At 43.9% G+C, this 16,855-nt stretch overlaps 1 protein-coding gene across 1 annotated transcript in view; it reads left to right on the top strand.

The window, feature by feature from the left end:
* The window catches only part of zranb3 (zinc finger, RAN-binding domain containing 3), a 69,821-nt gene that overhangs the window by 16,420 nt on the left and 36,546 nt on the right, over positions 1–16,855 (top strand). Inside the window, exons 6-12 of the mRNA XM_084574022.1 lie at positions 903–1,074; positions 4,145–4,279; positions 7,566–7,685; positions 13,002–13,121; positions 13,614–13,793; positions 14,980–15,153; positions 16,002–16,476. Of these exons, the coding sequence (XP_084430148.1) occupies positions 903–1,074; positions 4,145–4,279; positions 7,566–7,685; positions 13,002–13,121; positions 13,614–13,793; positions 14,980–15,153; positions 16,002–16,476 (1,376 nt within the window). The remainder of the gene's footprint in view (positions 1–902; positions 1,075–4,144; positions 4,280–7,565; positions 7,686–13,001; positions 13,122–13,613; positions 13,794–14,979; positions 15,154–16,001; positions 16,477–16,855) is intronic.

Genomic DNA, 16,855 nt, shown 5'->3' with positions numbered 1-16,855 from the left:
AGCACAGTTTCAGTCGACCTCACCTAATATTTAATTGTGTCTGCTGGGATAAGGTGGGCTGTACCTGAGACTGAAGTAGCGGTTGATGGTTTGTAGTCAAAGCCAGAGCGCAACCGAAGCCAAGCAATAAATGCCAGCCGCCTGCCAGTTGCCAGTGACGATCAGTTACACGTGTGAACAAACACATCAAATGCATTGTTTTGGACGTCCATCAAAGTCGTCAACTCGAGGACGGGCTCGGTGCCATTAATGAAAACACTTTGCATGTAATAGCAGTTAGTGTAGTGCTGGGGAATGCCTGTCTGAGCCACACACACAAACACACAAGACGTTATGTACACTGAGGGCGGCAAGTCAGCGCCTTCTGAGGATTGTCTTGTTCTTTCTTAATACCGATGTGGGAAACAGACAAATAGAGTTGCCGGTTCAAACCTGCACACAAGGCAACTGAAACATTTATTTTATAAGGAGTGAATCAGTTTCCCATTTTTCAGCAGCTCCGACTTCAAACACTGAAGTGTGAAACAGCAAATTGTTGGCAGCGCCTTGTTAAGTTTGTCCACACTTCCAGCCAGTATGGCAGATAACCAGCCTTTGTATAGACGGCCAGTTCTATTCTAAAAATCCATTTGGCTGATAAATTGCGAAAGTTGACGGTTAGTTTTGGGATGAACCAGCTATTAGACAGAATAGTTTCCTGCTCTGCAAAGTACCCTCTAGCAAAAAAACGGATCCCCCGACTGCTCCGGCAGAGCCGCTTAGTCGTAAACGAGGCAAAGCCGTGGTAGCGCTGGGCAGCTCCCAGGTGAAAACGTTTGAATGTGTTTAACTGTTCCTTCAGGGTATTGATATAAATAAGTGTATTCTTAGGAAGTATTTACACTTATTCAATCCCTTGCTAGGTATTATGGGCAACGAAGGCAGTGGGACTGTCGGGGGGCGTCCAACCTGGAGGAGCTGCACCAGCGCCTGAGCCAAATCATGATCCGTCGTCTCAAGGCTGAGGTGCTCACTCAGCTGCCCCCCAAAATCCGCCAGCGTATTCCCTTCGACCTGCCCAAGGAGGCTGCAAAGGTACATGTACATGCATTCAGTCTGAGGATCAAAACTAATCTTATCTCAACTTAATAATAATAGTAATTTTCAGTCAGATTGAGAGGGAAGGTGTAAACCTCATCCTTGCTTGATATCTCCCATTTAAGTCATGGACCACTCTTACTCTTGAAAGATTCATGCCAAACCCTCTTTATTTCCGTCAGCATGCTGCAGCCCATTTCGACCAGTGTTTATTTATATATATCATCTAATTATTTCCACTGCTCACACCGTCAACTATGTTCTTTTTTTTGCATGAAACTCGCCCACAAACAGAACAGAGAACATCGCACGGACATGTTGGAGCAGCTAATCCGATTCCATCTCTCCTTGTGTCTGTGTGATTGTCACATTAACCAGCAGCAATAATAGTTTTTGCAGTTCTTCAGTTAATCACCTCTCCACTTTCTTTTGGCTCCTCATGATGGCATTGCTTTTATTTGGGAAACTAACTGTGAGAACTGGCTTTTGCCGCTCTGTTAAATAAGTCTCTTTTTGCCCGAGCTAAGCTGCGCTGAGGTCTGTGCGCGAGCATCGCATGCGTTTGCTCCTTCTCCACCGTCGTAAAGAGGATACCAGGGTATTTGTAAAGTAAATGTCATGTTCCATGTGTAGGTGTTCGTATCTCTTTCAGCCTCCCCAAACTTACAGTTGCGGTTTCTGCCTCCCACGCTGCGCTGAATGTACACGTGAATGCTAATATGGCCTGTGCAACTGTGTGTGTGTGCATCTTCTCTGCTCTGTGCATCGGGTCACTGGTGTTACAAGGGGTTAGTTTCCCACTGGGAGCAACCAGCACCAGCAACAATGCGCACTCAGAGGCATCCGCTAAGAGGCTTTTGTTATATTTTGTATCATATCAGCAAGAGTGGGAAAAACATTGGAGGAGTTCTTTCAGGGCTAATTACGCACCGAGCCAAGGCCCCGGGAATGACACAACAATGAGGAAGTTGCTGGGAAAAGTGATGATGCAGGGTTTTACCCCATTCTCTCTAAATGTTAAGGGAAGCTTTAATTGGGGGCTAAATATGGTCAGTGTTTCAACATAGTTGCGGCAATTAGGGCAACGAGCGCACGGCGTCGGAAAAGTTCATGTCATGTCTTGTTGATCTCACGCTGCTCCCTTATCTGAGGTTGGCTGAAGCAGCAGCTTCGATGCGTAACGTCCTCAAGAGAAATGAGCTCGGAGATCGTTTGTCTTCGGCGGTAACAAAAAGCCGGCTGTTGCTGTTCTGCGGCAGAGCTTTTATTTTTGTTCATGAGACAAATCTGCAATATTTAAAAAAAAAAAAAAAAAAAAAAAGGTATTTATTTGCAGAGAAGAATAGAAAGGCATTTCATCCTCGCAGCTAAGTGGACTGGTTTTAAGAGACGAGAAAGGGAGGTGTGAAGTGGCCAGTCACCCGAATCCACAGCTATTGTGCTTCCCACTAGCAGGGAAATATGAACAATATAAAACATAAAAGATAGGGTGGACATTATTTTCCTATAAACAAACTGTCTTTTGAAGCGTCGTTTCGCTAACTGACGATATATATACACCGTATACCACTCACCGGTTCAATCCTCCTATCTCATTTTACTCCCTAATGATGGTTTTTATCTTCCACAGCCAGACACTTTTTATGCCCCTCCTGCCCTTTACGTTTTCAGCCCTGGCCTTTTGTCACTGTTAGTCTGGTGAATATCATTGAGGGTGGAGTGTTTAGCCACTCAGGCTTTTTCTCTCCCCCCCCCCAACAGCAGCAGCAGCAGCATTATACAGAAATGCTTGAATGTACGATTTTTAATTAGAAAAAAACACTGAGAGACAGCCGTAGCTGTGTTTATGGAGGTGCCGAGACATCTGAGGAAAAACATGAAGGAAGCGCAGCTTTGTGCTCCTGCAATATGATGCTATTTATTCATTCCTGCCGCCCTTGACTTTGACGAGGTTTGAAGCCACTGAAATGCTAATTATTTCACTAAATGCTGCAAAGCTTTCATGTTTCCCCAAAATCATTTCCTTGTACCCGTGCGGAGAACACAGTGCGAGGATGCAGCTGTGAAACTTGCTCGATAAAGACTCCAGTATATGTCTGCATTAATAAGGCTTCTTTCCATTTTTCCCCCATCCCTCTCTCTCTTTTTTTTTTTTTTTAATTCCCCTCTGCTGCTGCTGCTGCTGCTACCCCCACCTCGGACCCACCCCTCTATTATGTATATGTAGGAGCTTAATCAGGCGCACCTCCACCTTCCGTCAGCTCGCCATATGTTCACAGTTTGGCTTTATTTGGTATTCAGCGCTTTAAGAAAGTGTTGTTACGTGTTGCAAATCAGGCAGATTAAATTGAGCCTTTACTCGCAAATACCTCTAATGACACAGTGTTTTAAACTTTAAAAAGTTAAGGGGGCGCAGCGCTTGGATTCATCGCACTACAGTAGAGTTGAATCAAACATACGGCACATCATGCTGCTTTTCTCGCCGCGTTTCTATATAATATGTCGACTTGTACATGGTCGGAAAAGAAAAAGTGCCAGCGAGTCTTGTTTTTATGATAAACCGGGCTAACCTACATGTCGACAACAAATGCACAGCCTCCCTGCGTGTCTTGTTTATGAGCAGGAGGCGGCATATGCTCCTCTACACCCAGCAGCCTTTCCCACTGCGATCCTCTCCGCTATCCTCTCGCGCCTTAAATACTTCTCGCCAATCACCTTGAGAGCACGCGAGGCGCCTTTGATTTATTGTACCGGCCAGGCTGCTTCTCCATCTTCGACCCCAGCTTGTCACAAGGCGGCTATAATTGGGAGATGCTCATGACCCACCTAACACAGCAGCCCAGTCGGAGGGGGTGGCATCCTTGGGAATTCTCCATCTCTCTCTCGCTCTCTCTCTCTCTCTTTTCTTTTCTCCATCTTTCTTTCTTTCTCTTCCAGGGAAAGTAGGACACCCAGCAGCACCATTAATTGTTTTGCCCTTTATATCTCAAAAAACAGCAAGAACAAGAGAGAGGGGTACGCGAAAGAAATAAAGGACTCACTGTCTTTGCGCTGTCCTTGTTTGCAGGAGGCCTCCGCCTGCTTCGCGGAGTGGGAGAGGCTGATGAAGGGGCTGGGATCAGGGGTCGGCTCCATTGACGACCCCTTCATTCAGGTCATGGGCCTGGTGACACGGATGTACAAGCAAACAGCTATTGCCAAGGTAATCGGAGCGCAGGTGGATGTTATATGTTGTCATTATACAATACAGTAGCTCTTCAGAAGGAAATTTGTTTATTGAGCTGGTCATTTTTATTTTTTTATGTGGACTGTCATGTACCTTACCCTTTAAACATCACAGTGGTTTAATAATTAGATACTAAGAGGGATATTTCATCCCAGAGCATTTACTTAATGCACTCAAATCTCTGTTGGCGGTGGGCTGCAGTCGACATCCAACAGCAGATGCTTTCACCACGAGCCCCTGCCCTTGAGTTTTCTTTTTTCTTTAAAACAAATCTACTGTCTGTCACCTCTAAGCTCACCTTGACACGACCCCCTGCTGCCGTTAACTTGTATATATGCACAACAGTAATCGACATGAATATATAGTTTATAAAAGGTGCATTGGTCTAACGCAGAGATGTGGATATGTGAGGCTGGCTGCAGAAGTTTCTCAGAAGTTATCAGAATGTGACATCTCCTTGTCTGTCACGTTGGGAGGCTGCATCCGACCGGTGTTATGACACCCAACAACAAATGGAGCCAAAAACTCAACAAGCTTTCGTCGCAGTTGCGTCTCAAAGGTGGTATCCTCAGACGCTGCCACCCGATCGGCGCCACATTGCACCTTTTTGCGCCTCCAAAAACACCCGACCACATAATACATCACCTGGAACAGTTTAAATAGCTCGGAATTGGCCACATAATGTCAGTTTATTCATTTTCATGTTTCCTGTGGAAAACGAATGAATTGACAGTGCAGCATCATTCTCGGAGCGCTTGGCCGACCACTCGGCGAGATCTCATGGGAGATCATTGCCATGGTAACAGAGCCTAATGGTCGCCGGTGAAAGCACTTAGACAAAGTAGGGAATTATAACTGAGGTATTATTTAGTTGCGTCCAGCCTGGCGTGATTACACCTCATATCAAAGTTACACACCGCACTAAAATAGCATCTCTGTGATGTTGTTGCCATGGAAACTCAGCCGGCTCTCAGTTTGAAGGGATGTTTTTTTTTTTTTTTCTTTTAATGAGAGAGAAATAAGTAACGTGGGAAGGCGTCTGGCTGCATGCAGTGTAAGGAAGGCCGGGGTCAGAGCAACTAGTGTCGAGAATCTAACATGCATTTACATGTTCTGTTCCTCGCTGGAAACATTTTTACAGTTATCTGCTTCCAGCTTCACTAATCGTGGCGCTAAGAGAACAGGAAGTTCCTTTCGTGTCTTCTATTTGTAGTTGAGTAAACCGTTCTACCCGATATAGTATCCCACTCCAGTCATGTGCCACGTTCGAGGGTCGGCATTCGTCTCAATTAGCCCAACGCCCTCAGCCATGAGGAGCGTGCTCCCGAGGTTAACGAAGACCGGAGATAACCGCCGAATGCAATCATCGACACGCTACTCGCTCAGCCTGCCTCCAAGCTTGGATCTTTTTTTTTTTTTTTTTGCGCTTGGTGTTGTTTGCTGATTGGATTTATGCTCAGTTTACCCTAACACTGGACCTCCTTTCATTACAAAGCCCCCCCCCCCGCCCACTCGCCCACCTCAAAGCCGATACTGCCCAATCTCATTTCCTCTCCTATCGGTTCTTAGAGTCAGACACACTTTCTCTGCTTCAGAAAAAAAAGACTTTCTTCTTTTTTTGGATCACCGGGTGGGGGGGTGTGGTATGGTGTTATAGATTCACACATCTATGTCACTCTGACGAGCATCATGGCCCCTGCCTGCCTGCCAGTCCGCCTGGCGACGGAGCTGCCAAACGCCTTTGGGGTATTTTTGTTGCTTTACCCGCCAAGCATCTGCTCCCAATTACCCAGAGAGGACAGCTCTGATGCTGGACTTTAAAGCAAGCTAACGGGCCGCTTCAGACAGCCGAGAAGTTTGTGCACTAATTAAACTCAGCGGAAGGAAGCCGCCGAAGCCAAGCCGTCAGTAATGAGGACCCCCCAGATCAGAACGGGGTCGGCAGGCCTGGTGGAGAGATTCATTATCAGGCGCATTGGCTAATTATCAGCAAGGCAAAGCAGAGGTTCTCCCACCAGAGCAGGTGTGATGGCTGCAGAGGTTGTCAGGTTGCAGGAGGTGTGGAGATTATAGGGGTGGGGATTCACACCACAGAGAAAGGCCTGTCTCCAAAACCGTCTAGTAAGGGCTCTGTTTGACTCAAATCAAACCTCAGTATTTCTCACTAGTTGGTGCTATTCCTGGCTGCTTTTTGGCCCGGGGCTCTGAAATGAGCCGAGTCCGGATGCTCAATGACACGCTCATACAGCACATCCACTCCAACTTTGCAGAAGGTAGCGGGGAACGGCCCCAGCCATCACAGTGTGATCGCGGGGCGGCAGCAGCAGCAGCAGCAGCGGCGCGCGGTGAAATGATAGATACGGATACCTGCAGGGTACAGTTAACTCGCTGGCTCTTGCGCCCGTTTTTTTTTTTAGATTCGTCGGCTTCCCGCTGTCAATCAAGGTCGGAGGCTTCGTCAGAAACGAGCAAGAATCTGTTAAATTTGTTGTGTGATGTTTTTAAGGCGTTGCTACCATTTGACTTCATAAATAAAACAAGACAAACAGGTAAAAAAAAAAGAAGAGCAGACGTGAATAACAATAGAGTTATGTAAGAGGAAAAAAAAGGGAATAACTTAAGAATGAAAAAGCTGAGAAGCTGAACTTTTACTTACTGCATTAATGCTGGACCGCAGCTGTCACTTTGACAGGTAACCAGCCTAATATGTCTTTTTAGGAGTGTTTGCAAGTCAGGAAAAATCTGCAAGTGTTCTGAATGCAGTCAAATTTGGAGTCTCCTAAAATATCACCTCAGTAAAGTACAGTCTCACAATGATGGAAACATTATTATTAAACATATATTTCATTCATTATTTAGAAAAGTATTAAAACTTCTGTAATAAGTCTGGGGTTTCGACTTGCTGTTCATGCATCAAAAGGTGAATGTTCTTGTATTTGGTGTCACCAAAATCAAGAAAAGAAAGAGCACGCGCACCAATCATATCGCCAGGTTGTGAGTTATTGATTTGCTCTCACTATCTGCGAGCTGACAAATGCGCCCCAGTCGCTCTCGGCTCTTTCTCCTTTTAAAGTCTGGATCCCTGGCATTCAATAGAGAATCGATCACACAGAAAGGATGCCGCGGTGATTAATTGACTTCTTCACTGATCTAGCCGGTTCCTCTGTGTGCGGTCGGCCAGTGAAGTGATGGATTCAGTAGCTCTCTTTCATCTGTGTCTATTTCTGTACGTGTGTGTTTGTGTGTGTGTGTGTGTGGCCAGGCGGGAGCTGTGAAGGACTACATTAAGATGATGCTGGAGGCAGAGCAGCTGAAGTTCCTGGTGTTCGCCCACCACCTCACCATGCTGCAGGCCTGCACCGAGGCCGTCATCGAGGCCAAGGTAACGTCAGGCGGTCCGCGGGCGACTGGATCTTCTAAAGCGTGTTGGAGGGGTAGTAAGAAACGGCTGCAGCTATGAGACGCTGCCATGGAGAGTTTGGTTATGATTTAAAATTACAAACAGGCTACTGGCTCAGATTTAAGTTTTTAAAGCAAGAGTTCACAAAAGGACCAGTCAGCCTATGTTATACTTCAGCCTCCACAGTTTTTTCACCAAGATATATATATATAGAGTATCAGCGAAACATGACCACTTTCCTAATATTGTGTAGGTCTCCCTTGTGCCTCCAAAACAGTTGGGACTCATCAGAGAATGGACATGGACATTCTGAGGGTGTCCTGTGGTGTCTGGCAACAGTATATTGTTAGTTGGGGGCCTTTGGATTTTATGGGTTGAGGGGAGGGGCCTCTCTCTGTGGATCATCCCACAGATACTTGATCAGTTTGGGATCGAGTGAATTTGGAGGCCAGGTCAACACCTTGAGCTGTTTTTCATGTTTTTTTGAGTTGTTCCTAAAGCGTTTTTGTGTGTGTGCCTGTGTCAGAGTCTCATTGCTATGGGGTGGGGGGGTGTCTGGTCTGGTCTAGGTGGGTGCTACATGTCTCAGTAACATCCACATGAATGAATGCCAGGTCCAAAAGTTTCCCAGCAGAACATTGAATTGTAACAAGATGGTCAATGTTATTTACTTCTCCTGTCAGTGGTCATAATGTTGTGCCTGATCGGTGTGTATAGATTTACAGACATGCATAAAATGACTCCAGTGTTCACAAATATGTTTTCATGAGTGTATAATCACGAAGTAGACCAGACGAACCAAACATGGCTCTAGACGGCGTCGTCACCTGTTTACACTGATGCCTTAGACACTGTAGCATCTGGGTGTTCAGTTGCTTCTTTAACGCTCCAGGAACAAGCTGTTCTATAACCAGCAGACTGTTTCCAAACTCACTTCCCTGCTCACCTCCAACCTCTTTGACCTGAGGGTGTGCACACGAACCTGGTCACCTCCCCTCAACTGATTTTCCACACTAATCCAATCTGTATGCAGATAACGGATGCTAAGTCCCGTCTTTTAATACCATTGCTGAACACAATACCTCACTGATTACAGGGACACACCTATCTATTAATGAGTGTGTGTGTGTGTAAGTAAAGATGTGCATAGATGTCCCATCTGGAGTTATAGTGTATTTCCCCTGAGGCTTAGCTTTAGGAACTAAGTGTAACATAACTTGTGTTGTCTGGACTTCCTAGAACAAAATTTATTCAAGTTTGTACAAGTTCCAAGGTCCGGGCTGCACCGGCTGATTATGTAGTAAATTTAAAAAGTCCTTACTAATTTATTATTAACTACTGGAAAATGAGCCGGACAAGTGAAATGTGAGAGACGGCATGATAATAAATTCTTTAGGAATGTGTAAATTGGTTGCTAGGTAACACCAGCGGCAGCGACCAATCGGCAGGTCCACAACAAGCAGGTTTCATCAAGGTGTCTTTTTTTTTTTTTTTAATTAGCATATCTTCATATAGGCCATATGTCGTGTTGTTGTTCTGGTAGCGGGCAACACTGGTTCTCAATTATCACACAATGTCACATCGCAGCAGGGGAGGGGGTCCTCTGTGGATCATCCCACAGATACTTGATCAGTTTGGGATCTGGTGAATCTGAAGGCCAGGTCAACACCTTGTGCTGTTCTTCATGTTTTTTTGTAGTTGTTCCTAAAGCGTTTTTGTGTGTCTGTGTCAGGCTGCATCCTGCTGGGGTTGGATGCTGCCATCAAGGAGTGTCATTGCTATGGGGTGGGGGTGCCTGGTCTGGTCTAGGTGGGTGCTACATGTCTAAGTAACATCCACATGAATGAATGCCAGGTTTCGCAGTAGAAAATTTCAAATTCAACAAATAAATAAATAAATACACTGATCAGGAGACGTATATAACATTGACCATCTTGTGACGATTCAAAGGAGCTTCTGCAGAGTCGCTAAAACGTCTTCGTGTTCAAGCTGGAGTCTTTTTATTTTACTGTTGCTGCAGTCTTAGATAGAAAACTGAAAAATGAAAGTGAACAACAGTTGACAGTTTAACATCATAACGCTCGCTGTAACCGTTCGTTTTCTGTCTTATTCTTTTCGTAATTTCAGAGTTTATGTCAGCCGCAAGCGTGATTAGTCAAAATGCCAGATTCCCGTGCTTCAGTCTGGTTTCTCAAAACCTCTGAGAAGTGGTTTATAATGACCGTCTATTTGTGTTTTTCTTCCACTATCAGTCATTTTGCCAGAACGAGGAGCACTGTCTTTATGTGGTTGATATTTCATTTTGGCACAAATGTTCATTTTTGTCATTTCCATTTAAGATTTTAAAGTTTTCTTTCCAGCTGCAGACGCCCCACTCGCCTATTAACAGTAACCTAGAAGTACTAAATATGCTGGCTGTATTCATATTTCACTCTGCCTTCCTGGCTTATGGAGGTAATTGGCCCCATGCTTAAATTTTATTCCTTCATCTGTAGTCCCGCTGTGTTTATAAGTCAAATCCTTGTCATAGCTGTGATTAGCTTCGACAGAGTAGCGAGCTCTGAGCTCACAAGTTGGGCTCCTAGCCGCAGCAGATGTTAGTGGTCATAAATTATTTTCATCTTCTGCTTATGAGCTAAATTCAGGTGTACAGTTCATTGCAGTATTTACATAATTAACAAAAGATCTCGCGTTATCTAATAACGATGATTGAATTCTTGAAGAAAAGTCTTTTTTCTGTCGGAGGAAAGTAAACTTTTCTTCCACAAGTTTTTCCTCAAATCATCACAAGCAAATGATATCACTTAGCTCGGCAGCGGCAACCTGCCAAAGAGTTCACATGCGTGCGTGTGTGTTTGTGCGTGTCGCAGGGGTCGAGAAGGTGTCAGCTGAATGTAATGTAGCGGTACAACGTGTGATAACACATCCCTCCTTGAGACGCTCACTCTCTGGTGCGTTCGCACTCACCAATTAACAGAGATGAGCTAAAAAAGGAACGACAGGCAACGCACCGTGATGAGAAGCTTGGCGGAGACAAGTGACTGTGCTCCAATTACAATGTTATCACTGTTTTTTATGCTCCACACGTTCCTATTTCTCTGCTGGTGTCAAACTGGTTGGAGGGTGTGTTTGATAAAATAGTTTTAAACTAGCAAACATAGTGCACTAAATCAAGAGATAAACAACTGTGTTATAATAGCAGGTTGATTTGTGGATGTTTCACAGCTTTCGGATGTTGTTTAACTTAACTCATTCTCCATGAGCATATTTATTTGACCTTTTATTTCTCCAGGAAAAGTCAAATAGACCTCTACGTTTTTTTTGTTTTTTGTTTTTTTTAATCTCAGCAAGGTTCCCGTTCATATTCATGCAGTTACAGTTACATTCACATGTGGGAGTGGCACAGTACGGACGCGCTCTCCTACCGTCGGCCACTGTGCAGCTCCGCGGGACCAATGGACCCAAATCAAAGGAGTGCAGTCGCCACAACACATTAGCAGCTCGGTGAATGTCAAGTTCAAGATCAGGCTTAATGAACGTGGCAGGCACTGCTCTCTTTGTTTGGGGTTTTTAAAATGCCACAAAATGTTATGTTGTTAGCAGGATTCTCATTTTAGTTCATGTAATTAATTCACCGCCGCTCATGTTTTCTACGGTCATTGAAATATCTATTTAACGCCCCACACGAAACTGCACAGGCTTTTAAGAGCTGCTTCGTTGCTTTCAATGGAGGGTGCAGACAGTCACGCTTAACTATGTCTCGCCCAGTTATTTGCCTAATCCTTCTTTAAAGGTGTATTTATAAAGGAGAATGGTACTACTGATAGATAATAACACATTTGTTCGCTTACACATGAAAGCTTCCATTCATAAAACACATCCTTGCTACAACCTTGTTTGGTTTGTCAATAGCTTCTGGATGCTAACATTAGTGTTAACATTTTTTGCATGTTAACCATACATCTTTCAATGGCACTGATTGAACACACATTATAAAGCCAATAAGGTTAACATGCTAGCAGACCGTTGCCTATTAACACACCCAACACACACAGAGAACCATTATCATTCATTTGAAGTTATATTTCCGTCCACATAATGAACCCATGTCCAATATAGACCCTTGTTTTGCCTTTGTTTTGGTCTCCACCATCCCTTGAGGGAAATATCCGGTTCACTAGCTGCTACATGCTACACTATGTTCACCAGATTGTCGCTAACTTTATGTGGCATTAGATTACACGTTATGGTTTATTGGAGGTTCCTTCATCATCAGCCAGAAGATGGCTGCTAGATAGAAATCTTAATAATGAGCCAGAAGAGACGGAAGCCGTGAGTGGTATTTCCTCGTCATTGATATTATACAGGAAGTCATCATTTGGTTCATTATTGATGATTAAAAGCCAAAACCATTAGTGTAACTTTAAAGGGGAATTACCGTTTTTTACAACCTGGACCTTATTTCTGGCATAAAATACAATCGTTTACTCACCCATATAATTTTTGTGTCATTTGGAGTCATTCGGAAGATATTTAGATTCACGTATATCCATATAGTGGGAGTGAATGGGGCACCGAAACGCAGCCTCTAAATAACGTATTATCTGCCGCGAAACTCGTTCATTTCACCAATATTTTGTTACGATACGCTAGTGCTATTCCCTTTTTCCCTGCTATTCCCGGCGTTAGCTGTTATCATCATCCGGGGTCTGTAGATTGACCTACTTACCTCTGACCTGGATGATGTCATCTCTGAGCGCCTCGCGCATCCACAACGTTTGGCTTGTTTACCTGTAATTTGCTACTGCTAGTTTTTTGCAACATGGCTGAATATTTTTCCGATTCTGAGGTTGTGGACGGTGACTTTGTTTATGATGGACGTCCTTACTGTTTTGAGCCACAGATGGGGAGCTTGTTGAAAGGATGATGCGGAGGCAGAGAGAGGAACAACTGGACAAAGAACGTCCACGAATAGACAACAGGTATCCCCCCACTCAACGGGGAATAGCACTAGTGTATCATAACAAAATATTGGTGAAATGAACGAGTTTCTGCGCATATAATGCGTTATTTAGACGCTGCGTTTCGGTGCCCCATTCACTCCCACTATATGGATATATGCAGATCTAAATATCTTCCAAACGACTCCAAATGACACCAAAGTTATATGGGTGAGTAAACGATCGTATTTTATGCCAGAAATAAGGTCTAGGTTGTATCCTGTGAACGGTCATCTCTTGTGGCTGGCGTTACCTTTTGAAGACTAAACACTATAACGTCTTCACTCTGTTGTCACAGGCCGGTTACATCCGAATCGACGGCAGCGTTCCGTCGTCAGAACGAGTCCAGCTGGTCCACAAGTTTCAGAATGACCCGGAAACCCGAGTGGCCATCCTCAGCATCCAAGCAGCTGGTCAGGTACCTACACACACAGACAGTTTTCTACCTTTAACCAGCTAATTCAAGTAAACTCTTTTATAATCGGCTGTGACTGCCAGGTTAAATACAAGGAGAAAAAAGTGCTGTTCTGCTGAAATGCAACAATAAACAGGCTAAATACATTCCTTTGGTGCTTATTAGTGTTAATTATGACTCTTATTGGCTGTTGTGAATCACAATCACGGTTTGTGCAAGTAAAAACAAGTGCAGAAAACATGTTGTGCGCTTAATAATAAGCTCATTCACATTAATTATTGGGGACCAAATGTGTGCAGGATGTTAGGATTTCAATCAGACGAAGTGGGTGCTTGTAGCACTTGTATGGTAATTAGCTGATAACATTCTGTTATTAAAAAGGGTTTCACCAAATTAAATTTCACTAAATGTGGGCTGAAGAGTGGCTGAATGAGATATTTTCCTATAATTTGGCGATCAGGGATGTATTTGTGTGTGTCCGCGTGTCCTCTCCAGGGTTTGACCTTCACCGCTGCCAGCCACGTGGTGTTTGCCGAGCTCTACTGGAACCCCGGCCACGTCAAGCAAGCTGAGGACCGTGCCCACCGCATCGGGCAGACGTCCTCGGTCAATGTGCACTACCTCATTGCCAAGGGGACCTTTGACACCGTCATGTGGTCCATGCTCAACAGGAAGGTACTGAGGGTGATGTTGTGGCAGCAGACTGGGAGAAATTTATGCAAAGCTGCTTAAGCATTAATCAATGTCATACTTAATTTGAATGATAAATCACTGGAAAAACTCTGGATGGCATAACTAAATCTTGTGTGCCGTATTAATTGTCCGATATGCAATGTTTTACACTAACGTATGCAAAAAAAAATTGTTTACAAAATAGTTATCTTTACCATTTCAGTCTTGATTGATTTGATGATACATGTAGGTACAGCAAGAGTAATTTAGTGATACAGGTCGCGATATCCCAGGGCAGGAAAACAAATAATTGTCTTTTTAATGAACATGTCAAGGCAGTAATAGTTCTTTTTATATCACTCTGTGAGGAGTTATTATGTGATTTTATGCTTCGTACGGCGTGAGTGTGTGAACAGCAGGGCACGGTGAAGGGACTTCATTAGCTCGCTGAGAAGGTCTGTCGCCTGCAGTTCTTCATCTAACAGCTCAGTGTGGTTGTTCATTCTCGTTCAATCACTCCTTCAAACTGATCTGCTGTCAAAGAAAAGAAAAAAAAGACCATTGCCTTGTTTGGTAAATGCATTTATGGTGGCAAGCTCGTTGATTTTGATGATTTCATAATAAAATTCAACTTTTAATGTGAAGCCGCAGCAGCAGGAAATGTTCTGTTTGCATTAGCCTCAGTCTCCGAACCCGTCGACTTTAGTCTAAGCCGATATCTGGCTATATTTATATCAAGATATCTGTTTACAGATATTACACAAATTAAGTTCAGACACCTCAATGTTGCATAGTTGTATATATTTAACATATTACCACTTTAAGGACGCCATTGATTTCTAAGACACATTAATAACCTATGAATTTATGAATGATTATTCAGCGTTGTGTCAGATGCACTTTAGACTGTCACAAAAACTGAGACTGACTTTGCTCATTCAGCCTCCGACTACCAAACATTTTGGAGAGGAGACGGACTTTAAATAGCACTATCTACTAAAATACTTTCAAGTGTACTGTCTGTCTGTGAATTTTGGTTTGAATGTGTGAACAGACTTTGGGGATTTACGTTAATAATCCCAGCTGTCAAATTTAGTAATTAAAAGAAATCCGCTAAAACATTTTCTCTTCCATCACACTGAATGTTGTTTAAAAACTGCAAGAAAACTGAATGTCCCGTGTCCTTCAGGAAACGGTGACTGGCAGCACTCTGAATGGCCGGAAGGAATACCTGAAGGCCGACGAGGGCGACAAGGACAAGTGGGAGTTCCTCAACTTTGCCAACGCGTGGACGCCGGGCGAGAGGGTGCTGACGCTGGAGGGAAACACGGGAAATGCAAAAGACGAAGTGTTCTTCACTCATGTGAGTCAGAAACCAGAAACACCAGTCGTACTTTACCCTTCTTTAGAGAGTTATTAAAATGTGAACAAATCCCCAGAATGCAACATTCAACTCATAGAAGATATGCTTTATATACTCAGTATATATATGTATATTCAATAGCTAAGGACATTTTGATATATGTAGTCATAAAAGTAAATAAACCTGCATCGAAGGACCTTGGTAAAAGAACTCCTTCGTGTGGGCGTGTTACTGAAAGCTTTATTATTTGCAAATTGTGTGTATATGTGTGTGTGTGGAGCATTGTGACTCCGTAGGTGTGTACTCAGATCTGTGAATGTTTGCGAGAATCTGAAAATGTGTCTGAAGGTATCTGGAAAAAGGTTGATTCAGATTTGCCATTAATGAATGTGTAAAAAGAAACGCTGCACGCACGTTTTCGCCGAACGTGTGAAATGATGGTTGTGGCAAAGAAAGCTGACTATAATGGCAGGCCGAGAAAAAAAACAAAGACCTATATGTCAAAGATACTTTTTGTCCCATTATTTCAGATTCTGGTTGGAGCAGATTGTATTTGTAGTCGGTATCTTTTTCTTTTTTTAAAAAAACGATTTGACTGTCAGACATTTGAAGAACTGAATCCAGTTTTTCATTTCTCATCAGGTCGTTTTCATCATTCTTTTCTGTGTTACCAGGATACAACTTCATCATAAAAAAAAACCATTGCTCTCACAAAGAGTGAAATGACTGCCTTTTGACAGTAATAACAAAAAGGAGATTTGTGTCATGGATGCGGTGTCACACTTTACTGGTGGATTGAAAACTGTGCGCTGCAGAGAACTAACTCGAGCTTGCATCTTTGTTGTTAGTGCGAGAAAGAGAAGCAGCACGACATCCGTTCCTTCTTCTCCCCGAGCGCCGGCAAGGAGAAGAAGAGGAAAAGAACAGAAGATGAGGAAACATCTCCCTCCATCTCCTCAGAGACGACCGCAACGCCAGCTGGCAGCGGAGCCGACTCTGAAAACGTCGAGGAGAGGAAAGAAAAGTCCTTCTCCCAGGCATCTGTCACGCCCGACCGGGATTTCTCCCCACAGCTGAAAAGGCTGAAGACGCCACAGCTCAGCCCGAGCCCTCGGTCTCGATTTGGAGGTAAGCGGAGGTCAACGACAGGGAATATCAGCTCCGGGAGCCCTGGTGGTCTCGTCTCCTTTATGGTCCCTCGGAAGCTGTCGGACCCTGAGGTGAAGTGGAACTGTGGGGCCTGCACCTACTCCAACAGCAGCCTGTTGCCTTACTGCGAGATGTGCGAGTTCCCGCACTCCTCTTCCTCCACTGTCACATCAGGTGAGATAATGCAACAATTAACAAGTTATCATCTGATCCTACAACCCTCCCAATTTGATTATTTTTTTTAATTCACAAACTTCATTTCGCTGATTTCAACCCGAACCAGTTTTCATTAAAAAAAAAAAAAAGACAATAACTCCATCATCTCCTGCTGAAACGAAGCACCTGAAGCTGAAATCCATTCACTGCTTTATTTTCCCTCCTGTCAATATCAATCGTAGCAGTCTGTTGACATAATACTTTTGAACAGCATTACAGATTTCACCAGATGGAGATGCGTGATAGCGAAAGATGGAGACAGGCTTGCCAGAGTCTGAAATAGCTCTGCTCGGAAAATATTGTCTGTCTCGCTCTCTCTTCCCCTTTCTCTCTCTCT

Source organism: Chelon labrosus (genome assembly GCF_963514085.1).
Source record: "Chelon labrosus genome assembly, chromosome: 24".
Classification (NCBI taxonomy): Eukaryota; Metazoa; Chordata; class Actinopteri; order Mugiliformes; family Mugilidae; genus Chelon; species Chelon labrosus.
Note: the sequence above shows the minus strand (reverse complement) of the source record. Positions and strands in the feature narration are given on the sequence as shown.